The 12271-nt window shown below is 37.5% G+C and overlaps 1 protein-coding gene across 13 annotated transcripts in view; it reads right to left on the reverse strand.

Moving 5' to 3' along the window:
* Positions 1-12271, reverse strand: part of LOC107221052 (NAD(+) hydrolase sarm1) — a 186762-nt gene that overhangs the window by 16255 nt on the left and 158236 nt on the right. For 12 of the 13 annotated variants that reach the window (XR_006904758.1, XM_046742179.1, XM_046742186.1 and 9 more), the window contains 2 exons: positions 3732-3887; positions 147-367 (listed from right to left, as the gene is read on the reverse strand). Coding sequence is in view for 12 of the 13 variants with exons in the window: in XM_046742179.1 (XP_046598135.1) it covers positions 147-367; positions 3732-3887 (377 nt within the window). In the remaining variant the exon portion in view is untranslated. Of the gene's footprint in view, positions 1-146; positions 368-3731; positions 3888-6455; positions 6618-12271 lie in introns of those variants that run through there. The other variant, XM_015659938.2, reaches the window with a different exon arrangement.

The raw sequence follows: 12271 nt of genomic DNA on the forward strand, positions 1-12271 counted from the left end.
TCATATGTATTCTCAAAAAGGTATACCCAGGTTTCATTCACTATTGATAAATTCGGCACCCACTTGAGTTTCTTGAGAGAAGAATGCTTGGGTTAAGCCTGACCCGAACTTAGCGTAATAATTTATGCAGATGACACTCGACTGACCTGTCCACGAGGTTTTCCATGCTGCTTCGAAGTCGCTGAGAGAAGTTCGATGACATGTTTTTCATCTCTGTGATGCCGCGTTTGAGCTCGTTCAGTCCGTCCTTAACTTTGACGTTGCTGGCATTCGACATCTCCCTCGACGAGGAGGAAGTGAGGATCCTCTGCGAGGTCTGCTGAGCAACTCTGCTCGACGTGCTCGTCTGACTCTGGTTCGTGAGCATCTAGTGTGGGCCAAGAAGAGAGAGGGTATATTAGAACTTAGGGCATGAGTCACGTCCCACTGGTCGAATACACGTCACGCCGTTTTAGCGTTGTCCTCGAATTTTGGAAGATGTCCAATAAACGAACGGTGAAAACATTTCGGTATAAATTGTCCAATCGGTTTCAAGATTCGCGGGAAAGTCGCTACGCTATTTGACCGTTGAGTCTGAACCTTCTTATAGGAATAAACGTGTGTTTCAATTTTTCAATGCTCAAATTGCTCTCGCCGCTCAGGCAGAGATTGGTCGAAAGGCCGTTTCAAGGCTTTGGACTTTTCGGTGTATACATGTAACGTGTAAGTACGTACACCTTTATACGGAACTGAATTGTGGGCGGGAAATTCTACGCACCGCGATTATTATACATATATTTATCGTTGCGCAATTGTTACATAGTCTTGAATTATTTATAGGCACGATTTTACCTGTGCTTAATTTTACTCGTTATAATTATAAGAAGAAAACTGTAGGATCCTCAGAAACTGTCTTTTCTCGTAAGCCGGATCTTCGTGAAATTCAAATTCCTTCCATAAACACCACATCGTTTACCAACAATATTATGTACTTCGTTTTCGCAAAGTTTCTGCAAATTGCAAGCAGGAGTTATTCTCGTTTCAATTCATAGAAGCTCTATTATTCAGTGATAAAAAGTACCTTGCAATTATTTTATTACATAACGAACACGTGAATTTTTCTCTACAATTTTATTTACTTTTCAAAGAGTCAATCCCCACATGAATGCAAAAGATTCGTTTTTGTCCTGAAATCAAATTCGAATCAAAAATCGAGCATTTTTTTCTTTTTTTTTCTTTCCATCATTGACCGACTTCAAACGGGATCTTATGAATGAAAATCCGACCATTTATATCGCTAGGTTTTAAAAACCCGATCATAATAACAAAGATTAAGCAAAATTTGTAAATAAAAGCATAAAATGAAAAACACCCACAGACGGATAATCAAACTACTCGGAAGGTCTTAAGTGTGCAGATCCAAAAATACTGGACGTTTCATCCGAGGCTAGGCGCCAGTAATGCGGACTTCATCATGAGGGTGTCAGGGAAATTCGGTGTACAAGCGGTATTTTGATTTTGAGAATTCCCTGCGGTGACGTTTGTTTATTTTTGGATGCTCTGTCACGTTATAACGGAACGCACGTGGAGGAGTTGAAAACGCGTGCGATGAAAGAAACAAAATATATCAACGATCTTCTTTTTCGTAGGTACTGGATTTTGTAGTTTTTTTATTTTTTGGACTTTTGGAGGAATGGAAATATTGATTTAAAATTCAAGACAGGAGGAATAGGAATTCGACAAGTAGGAAAAATTTGATGTGAACATCACTTCCTCGTGTATACATTATGTATATATACATGATGTAACGCTTTAACGTTAGTTCTAAAAGTCGCGTCCTACCGCAAGGTTGAATCACTTTCGAAAGAAGTAAGTCGTAGTTTACTGTTTGAACTTCAAGGTGAATTTTAAATACAACGATCTTCATTCAAAGAAGAATTATATGCACAACGAAAAAGCAATTAGTCAAAATTTATTGTCGAGTTAAACAGATCATTTATCACCATTGAATGATCCGCTGTATTCTCATCTGTAAAATTCCAGTCCCTCGTGTTTAAATCAATTTCAGTACAATGCAGTTACATAACGCGTTGTTTCAGGTAAAATTACAACCGAATATTCGAATAGAAGCAAAACGATCCGCTTCGTCGATTGTATAATTTTGAGAATGGAGCAAAAGTGAGCGTTATTAAAAATTAATATTCTTTTTTATTTCAAGTTGAATCATCCTCAAACGATGAAGCATTATTATTTTCCTCCACATTCGTCACATCGTAAATTTAATTAGAAAGTTTGCACAATAATACGATAATAACATGTAAATAATCAAGAGATAGATAAATAATCATAAGAGCACTATGATATTTCGGTCGTGGATTATAATTCAAGTAATCACTGAACTCGGCAATGCACGGATCACTTCTATTTCACAAGTAACAATAACAGTGAATCAATCATGTCTCGGTATCTCGCTAGACTCTCCGTCGGTCCGATTAACCGGCCACTTCTAAACCACTCGATCGTTTACCAGGGCTTATCTAATTGCGCAATTCTAATTCAATTGATTATACCCGCGCGTTATAATTATGTGGTTTCAGACTCTCTAGCAACACCGCTTATAGGGGAGGGGACCGAACGCGAGTGCGAACAGCGCCACCAGTGGCCAAATTTGTCCCTATCGACGGGACTTGCACAAACGTTGCCGTATGGCGGTTATCTCTAATCATTTTTCCGAAAGTACCAATATTTCTACCGAAAAGATGCATCCTTACGGTGTAAAAAAAGTGAAGGTTAATTGTTGCGCTATCGGTTGTTATAATTGTACAGAAATATTGCGTAGCTACGGAAGTTTATGATTGGCTGTGCCATTGGCGTAGACAGGTGAAAATTCCCTTTGTTTGGGATAAATACGATCGATCTAGCGCCGTTGTCAATTTCGCGTACGATTTCTATGCACACAAGTATTGAGAGATTTGAAAACTGTGTGTAATTGTAGAAAGCCTATCGAGTTTAAAATTTTTCAAAAGAGTAAATATAAAAACACAATAAAAATTGTTTTAATTTTTGTTGATCGATGCCTTTGAATTACGTTATTTTATGCGTATAACGCAATGGAAATAAATAATTCATTGACTTTCGCTAATTTGACAATGACGGAAATTACGTACTTTTGGCAGTCAGGTAAGTACACATCTTTCATCGCGTCATACAAAAATATAAATCTGTTACGTTACGACTTCTCGTCTGCACTTCTTCGTCTCCACCTTAAACTTCTGTTCGCCTTTGGCGCGACGTAAGACGTAACAGATCGCGTGCCAGAGACAAGGTTATGCCAAGAAAGCTCGTATTATTAAGCTCCCGAGCTATTATAAACATTCTCTCTTTTTTTCCCTGCTTTTTTTAATTCCTTCTTTTCTCAGCTTCGGTCATTAGTAGTCACGCTAAAATCACGAGGTTCGGGAAAATAATTTTTTTCTCCCTTTCCTTTTTTTTTTTAAATCTTTTAACCCTTTCAGTCACACATTTTTCCACTCAATGTTTTGTTACTCGTAGCTTTTTGTGGTCGCTGATTACGAATCCGATGTCAGAATTTGATCATTTCTGCATCAAACATGGCAGATCCAATATGGTGGACGTAAAATCGAAAAAAGAAAACTAACAAAATTCGACGATTCTGGCCAAAAGTTGTTGCTTCCATACTTTAATACAGTCATACGATGTAACAAAGATCATTTCAAGTTATTTTTATATACCTGTGAGGATGTCGTGACTTGCGGATGATGAGAGTGAGTCGAGACGTGGGTATGATGTCCCGTTCTTCCCGAGATGAGATCTCGCTTTTTCTGCAGATTCTCAATGACGGTATGCATGTCCCCATTTTCGCCACCCTCCACTGGGAACTCGGACATCTGTAAGCAAATTGTGGAAAAAATAAGAATGCGATGCGAAGGGAAGACAAAGCAAATCCGCAAGATTTTACGTATCCCTAAGTATGTGAATAATATAATTAAAATGTATCGAGATTAAATAAATGCGTTGTGTTTTTTATTTCAGATTTCGAAAGTACAATAAATGCTCGGTAATGATTCAGCTGTACGATATCAAAATTTCACGTAATTGAATCAAATTTTTAATGTCGATCGCATAATGCTGCATGTGACATTTCCCGTCCCTTATTTTTTCATTTTTATCGCAACGATCACTCGCTACCTTGAAAGATTTTGTAAAATGGAAATTAGTCTGTAATAAATAATTATGGTCGAACGAATAAACGAACGGACATATTATTTGACTAATGGACTCTGGCTGTTTGAGCTACAGCGATTTTTTCGTTCGAATGGCATGCATGAGGTTTCTTCCTTGATCGCGGTCTGCATTGCAAATCAGTCCGCATGCACGCGTGCATGAAAAAGTATGAGAAGAAAAAAGAGAAAGGAAAAAAATAAGATAAGGAAAAGAGATAAAAAGTCTGCGGTGATTTAATAATAGACTTTGTTATACCCTTCGAATTTCAACGCGGTTGCCGCTCACAGAAATGAAAAAAAAAAAAAGTTGGCTGGATGAAAAAATGATAAAATCTGGCTCAATTTGTTTAACTCGAGTATTAAAGTCATGAAAAATAATATCGAAAACGCTTTGCCGCATTTTTCTGGTTCATTTCAAAACCGCGTATATTTTTCGATGTGTAACGTATAATGTACAATTGTTTCATCGATTACCCGAATCAAAAAATTTCTCCTACATATTCAAATACATTCCGTTTATACTGAGGGTTTTTTTAATAATATTTTTTTTTTCCAATCTCGTGCGCCGATTCATTTCATTCAATCTTACAACTAACCAACAGCTATAGCGTGTTATATTATAGACGCATTATGCGATGCATCGCAGCCTTGTAAATTTATTGATTCTTCAATATCATACCAACATATTACGGCTGCTGTGTAGTATCACTGTTCCCAATATACATGCGACTTATACTCAACCAGCAAGAACAATAAAACTTTCGGTTGTAGGTATTATTATAAACGGGATTGCTAAACTATCGGTAATCATTCCGCGTTATATATCACTGCACGTAAATATCATTAATTTTTGTTGCAAAACGGTGTTTATTGTCCTCAATTACCACAGACGGATCAGAAATAATCATTTCTTTATTCAGCCAAAACACCAATGAATCATTAAATCATTGTACAACGCGCAATGTGTGTTATTTATGTTCGATGATTGTACACCAGGTGAAATTGACCAAAAACTTGATTTAAAAAAGAAAAGAATAATACAATTGAAGCAGATATGCATGTAGGAACAATTCTCGTCGGAAATGTTCAACGCTAAATTTTTGCGAATAGATAATATTGAAAGAGATTTTAAAATCTCTGGAAACTGACTAAATTCATTTTCGGAATTAAGAATCAAAATGATTGAAAATGGGCGCCATTCGGTTTTGGTGCGTAGAGGGAACATTTTTTAAAAGTTTATTCCGAGTTTCCAAAATTTCTTTTTCGACAACGGAATTTCACTCTCTTCAACTCTCTTTCGGACAACAGTCACATAGGAATCACGATCTACGAAATGTCGCTATATCATCTGCAACATTTATAGATCCCTAGAGTCAAAGTAAAATCAATTGTATTTGTATATGTACATGAATAGGATCAATCGCTGCTTCACTCTCAGATCTCAGATCTCACTCGGTTTTATTCTAATTGTAACAAACTTGCAAATCAAAGAACTGTAAAGAATGATTCTTTGAATCGTGCTAAAGGAAAGTTGAAAATTAATCGAATATTTAAAAATAACCGAAGTTTACGTTACGGAAAAAAATTAACGTAAATAACAATTGCAGTAATACAATTGTATAAATTCAACATTCGTTCGCAGACGAAACTTATTTTTTGGATTTACGTATAAGAACTTTGAATTGTTCGTTTATTTCATATTGTTCAACAGCGTGAAATCCAGTTCAAAGTCGAAGCAAAATATGTGATCAAAAAAACGGTTGAAGTTCGCTTGAAAATCGACGAGTTCAAAAATTGGTGAATCAAATGTTGACCGACTTAAACAAAGTATCGTTTCATTGATGTATCTAGACAAGTGTAATAGCTCTTTATCTATCTCTGTATGAAAATACTTCATGGAAAGAGTAAGAATTCCTTCTCGCGCGTTCATTAGAGCTGCTTCACAAGAGCGTTTCAAGCACCCTGAAAATAAGTCGGTATGTTCCATTAGCGTGAGGATACTGAAAATAGACTGGCTCATTCCCTTTTTTTCTCTCTCTCTCTCTCTTATTTCCTCGATATCTCAAAAGGGGGAAAAAAGAGAAAGACCGACTGCAATCTCGGGAGAAGAATCGAACTCGAATAATAAAGACTTGAGTCGGATAAAGAGGTAAAAGAAACTGAAGATAGGCGAAGAGATACGGGATTTCTATAAACACAGATAAAAGCTCACACGTTTAAAGCTCAACTCACGTCAATGCGCATCTATGCTTCTTCTCTTCACACACGTTCGCCTTTTTATGATACGTGTATATTTATATATCATACGTTATACACAAGAATATTAAATAGAAAACCATGTGTTACGTATAAACTATTCTCACACGTTCGCGAAAATTCACTTTCGTATTCGTCGAAACAACAAAGATAAGAAAAAAAAAAAAAACAATAACCAAAACTCAATTATTTGCCGTATAAAAGTTGTCAGGATATTTCAGCACATCGTGTGAGATTTTTTATTTTTTTTTTCTAACGAACCGAACATAAGTTTGAACAACGAAAGCACTGAAACTCTTTACGTAATGCGTGACGATCGTAGCGCGGTTCGTCGGTTCGCTTCGGCGTGGCACGCGTGTTTCAACTTTGTTGCGGCGCGCTTCTCGCGCGGTTTCGAGAATAACCGGGATTTCCCGAATTCGACTTACTCCTTTTCAGGAGCTTTCAGACTGTGCCGGTGACACGGGATTCGCAATTCAAGTAGTGACGGCCCGTGACCAGCAGCCAGACACCGGCGCGGCTGGCACAAAGAACGCGTCACTCTCTCGGTTGCTCGTGAACGAAGTAGCGACAGACAGTCGGTGTCAGACTGGCGGAACCGCGACGCTGGCGCCGCGACGCCGTCGCGACGACCTCGCCAAGTTCCGCCCCCCCCCCCCCCCCCCCCCCCACGCCCCACGACCCGGCTGGCAGCTTTCACTCACAATGAAACCAACAACGGGCGAAGCACGCTTTGCTGCCACTTTTTAATCGGGGTGTCGAGCAACGACGCGGGGACTCGAAAATTTTCCTATTTTTCCTGAATATTTTGTAAAAATTTCCCTGTTTTCCAGCTACTGAATATTACAGTTGCTTAAAATGGTAAACTTTGTTAAATATGTATGATACTTGTTGTAAATAATATGCTCGCAGATCAACATGAATTTCCGAATCGGTTGGATTTCTAGAGAAAAAAGGATCGAGCATCCAAATGAATTGCTTGAGGGGCAGTCGAGTTTGATTTTTTTTTTTTTTTTTTCTTTAATTGATTTTTCAACTTTCGGTAACACTTGAAAGTCAAAAACGCGATTTTCGCCAAAGAAAATTGGTAAATTTATTAAGCCTTAGCGGCTACACGGGGTAGCTAATTACCCCAGGCACAGAAAAAGAAATGAAATTATTAACCCCTCGAGTAATTTTGCAAAATGAATATACTTTTTGAATGATCGGCGGATAGCGTTTTTTTTTTTATGGCAGTGGTATATGTTGTGCGTAAAATCCTAAAATTTTAGCCCTTAATATTGAGAAAAATGGCGGAGTAATGAATTTTTTTTCTGAAAAAAGCCATTTTTTCTGAATTTTCACACATACGACCAGTTTTTAGTACGCCATCTATAAATTGACCGATAAAAATCATTAGAAATATTGAAGAACTCTTCAACGAACATGAAACACTCGGTTAGAAGTCTTGAAACACCCATATACACGTCTTGTACAACTAGTTTTTTCAGCGTGAGGTAATGAGTTACCCCATGTGGCCGCTGAGGGTTAATGTAAAATCGAAAATAACAACAAATTAGAACAAAAAAAAAAAACTCGACAGCCTTACATTGGGAAACTCATAAAGTAATAAAATAAATTTTATTTTTTGATTTCCTATGACCCAGTGATGAGTTACAACCGTCACCGCAAAACAACTATTTTTTCGAGACGTCTCCGGAGATTTGCTGCCAACGGCTCAAGTTTTTAATATTTTTCACTGAAATTTTCAGAAAATATTCTCGAAATGTTACTCTACGATACTGTAATCAGTTAATTTCAAATGCATTGCCTGTATGTTGTAAAAAAAAAAATGTTTAAGAAGGTGTCTGTTTTTTTCACAGAATTAATGATACTCGCAAGCCCCCCCTTAAGACATGTAAGAGATGCGGTGAGGAAATTGGGGCGAAAAAAGGAAAAATTTTTAAGTAGCTTATACTTGTTAATAATATAACTACGTGACTTATTATATAATATTTCGAAGATATGATTTTAATGTGAAGTCAGTTGAGTAAGGGTTCTTATTATTAGATCTAGGACGAAATTTTACGCAAGTTCAATTTGATGAACAAACTTCCGGTCGCCTGTATCAAATTCACGTATACTTACCGCCTTTTCAAGGACAATTTCAAATTCCCGTATCATTCGTAGGAAAAACAAAAATGACGGACGATGTTAAATTGCAGAGACAAAGTTTGATTTTACTGGATTCAATTTGGATGAGTAACTGCAAGTCGAATCTTGAAAATTATAGTCGACCGAAGTTAAAAGGATTACAATTTTTATTCAAGTAACAAATTCACAAAATTCGGTTCGTCTACGTTGTTACAAAAAGCGACAAGTTCGACATTTAAAATAACAGCAACTGCAGGACCGCATTTCGTGTATCGCAGTTATAATTTTAAAAAAAACCAGTGGCTAGACACCGCGTTTAAAATGTCAGATCCATTTTTTCTTTCGTGTTTCTTTTTTCCTCATTCTTAAAATAAATGTGAAACAGAAAATGTAATACAAAAAAAGGGTGATTTTTGTATTGCATCAATTGCCGACCACCTTGTTGACCAATCTTATCACAATATCGTACGAATGATGTTGATCGTTACTTTATTTATCCATGTTTTGCAAGCCGGGTATCGATTTCAGTGTTATAGATGACGAGAGGGAAGAATAGAAAGAATAAGGAAACGTAAGAAGTTAATAATATACGCCCAGGCTGCACGTACGTCGTTAATCACACTCCGCGACCATCGATTGAATTCAATCAATTTATTCTCCTGTCAATCAGTAATTCTCATATGATTTAATCGAGCGCGTTCGGTTTTACCAGAAAAATCTTCGTAATCAGGCAATTGTTCATGTCCATCAAGTACATTTGTGTGTTTTTTCGATATTTTTTAGCAGAGAAGAATCAAAGTTTGTTTATGAATGTGTCGGGGATCTCAACAATTGATCAAATTCGACACTCCCGAATATCAAAATGAAAAAGTGAGTAAGCAGAATGATTATATACGCACGATTGCAACAATTTTACCTCGTTCACTATCATACTTTTTTTACTCTCACAATCCACCGCAGTATTCTGCGGAAGTATGGGAAAACGGAAATACCACAGGTCTTGATAAATTTATAATATGAACAGGAAAATTATGCGTCTCGTTATACGTACAGAAAAACCTGCACTTCTTATTTATATTATGTGTGAACTTAAATATTCATATGTTTACCGTTAAATGAATGCTTATTCGTTTCAAAAAGGAAATATCTTATATCATTTTCTCAGATAACGACGTGCGGAGAAAATCCAGAATCATGCATAATGTTTGCTGTAAATATAAGCTGTCCTCGTTTCAAGAAAGCCTTGTTGAGAATATTATGGGAAGAAATTATATCGCACAATCTTTCAACTGCCAAATAAAATATCTAGGCATATAAAAAATTATACAATTAGAAGTAACGTAGAAAGGCACGTATTTGTTTAAATTACGTTCTGTTTTTACATCGATAAAATTTCAATAACTTCTAAACGAACCAATACCTTGGATATTTTTTCACAACTATTATGACAAACTTCTACGATCGTTGTCGTCGAGAAGAATCCCACGAATTCGCATTGTCGTTTTGATATTTATGACTGCATGCATCGTATATGTCTCTCATATACACGAGCTGCATGAATGGCATTCCAATTGTACTTCTCCAGTTGTTGGTTATACATTTAAAACAATTGAGAACAGAAAATGTCACAGCGCAAGCTCTGGATGAGACAGGCTGCAACCAATTTTGGTAAACAAGAAACTTGCATTATGCCCCCGAGAAGTTTAACAATAAGACCCATTTGTGTATAATAAAAGAACGGACTGCAGACGGCTGCTGGAGAAATAAGGAAAGCGAAACGAGAATGAGCAGAAATAAAGGTGGGAAAAGAAAAAGGATTCCAATATCGTGGAATGGAAAAATTCATCCAAGGCTGTTGTTTTTTTCCTTTCTACACAAATTTATTACTTCTTTTATTAACAGTCTGCAAACTGTCGAGTTCGAATTTTCGTCACTCCTCGATCGATCTTCGTTGAATATCGATCTCATTATCGAATTTATACCGCGATTGACACGCTAGTCGAAGAAACGAATTTGCAAAATAAGATGGAGTGAACAAAAGGCTGAGGAATGTTGTGCGACGAGTGCAGAGATCCGAGGAGGGTGACACCAACGTCAAGGAACAAAAAAGCGAATTTTTTATACTTATTGTTATCTGTTTTCTTTTTATTTCTTCTTTGTTTATTGCAGCAAAAGAGTCGGGATGCGCGTCGCCGTGTGTCACACACACCATCGTCGACACACAACGTGTAAGCTGCGCCTCTATATAGCTTGCAGGAATTTTACTTGTGGCAATTTTTTGTCCCGGCATCGTAAATAAGTATAAACGCGTCACATCCACCACCTGCGTTGAATCAGGATCACGAGAATTTACATTTATTTACACTACAGTCGTGTATACTTTTTTGCAACACCTGCGTGGAAAGTTCATTTTTATGCACCATTTACAAGCACCGAAAGTAGTCTTTTATACACATGTGCGGGAAAAACTTTTGCGCATTGCTAGCGGAGTGAGAAAAAAACGTTCGCACATTGCCGGCGGTATAAGATAAACCTTCGCACATTGCTAGCGGTGTGCGAAAAAGACGGTCGCGCTTTTATCCACAGTTGCACTTTTCGCAAACAGCTGCACTAGCGCCACCGACGGAATAGTTTGTCGCTCTTTGCCGTGCTCGACATCGTCACTGAACAGACATCGTGCCGTGGTTTCGTGGAAATATAATCGTGTATGTCGGACTTTCCATTACAGGTGTAGCAAAAAATAGAGTTCGATACACGCGCGAAAGTTGGCAATGCCTATCTCGCGTGAATGCGCCACACTCGCCCTTCGAGTCGTCTCCGGGCTCGCGCTGCGCCTTCAGGCTTGTGCGGGCATTGCCACCTTCGCGCACTAGTATCGAAAAACACTATTTCAAAGTGGCCTGATCACATTCGTTCGGATTGTGTAACCGAATAAATCGAGAAAGCCAAAGTGAGCTTAATTTGTCGAATTAGAGGTTTCTAAAAGTCTGGAGGAAATCGGTATCATCGATATTATTTATATTAATTTGTGAGCGACGGTTCAACCAATTTGAAACTCCCGCGTTCGAACCCTCAATGACGTCACGCGACACTGACCAATGTAACGAAATTTCAGTTACGAGTACACGAGAATTGAACTGTTGCAGGTTACAATTCAAACGTTCGGAAGTATAACCAAAGTGCGATTGATTTTAGCTTGTTAGTTATAGAACAATATATTTTAGTTCATCTTTTCGACTCTGCTGCATAAGTTTTGCTGAGAGATGACAAGTGTAATTATCATAAAACGGATATCATGGTTGAAGAAGAAGAACAGTTTCATTTTCCAACGTTCACGTGCTTATGACTTTTATCTATGTTTATGCTCTGATTGTCGGTACGTAGGAGTATACCGTATATAATTATTTATTATATAAGGTATGCGAACACAATACACGTCAACAAGTCTACTGCATTCCTACGGTTCACCGCCTAAGCCACAAACCGCAATTTAACGCGACTTACCGTGAGATGCATTTATCTGTGATTTGGTTGGCTGCGAAAATGAAAATAAAAAGAAACTAACCACGAATCGCTCATCAACTTGTGGTTGTGACATTATCACGTAGTTGTCAGGCCAATTTAAGCGCAAACGTATGCATACACCCATATAGACGCAG

Source organism: Neodiprion lecontei, chromosome 5 (assembly GCF_021901455.1).
Source record: "Neodiprion lecontei isolate iyNeoLeco1 chromosome 5, iyNeoLeco1.1, whole genome shotgun sequence".
Taxonomy (NCBI): Eukaryota; Metazoa; Arthropoda; class Insecta; order Hymenoptera; family Diprionidae; genus Neodiprion; species Neodiprion lecontei.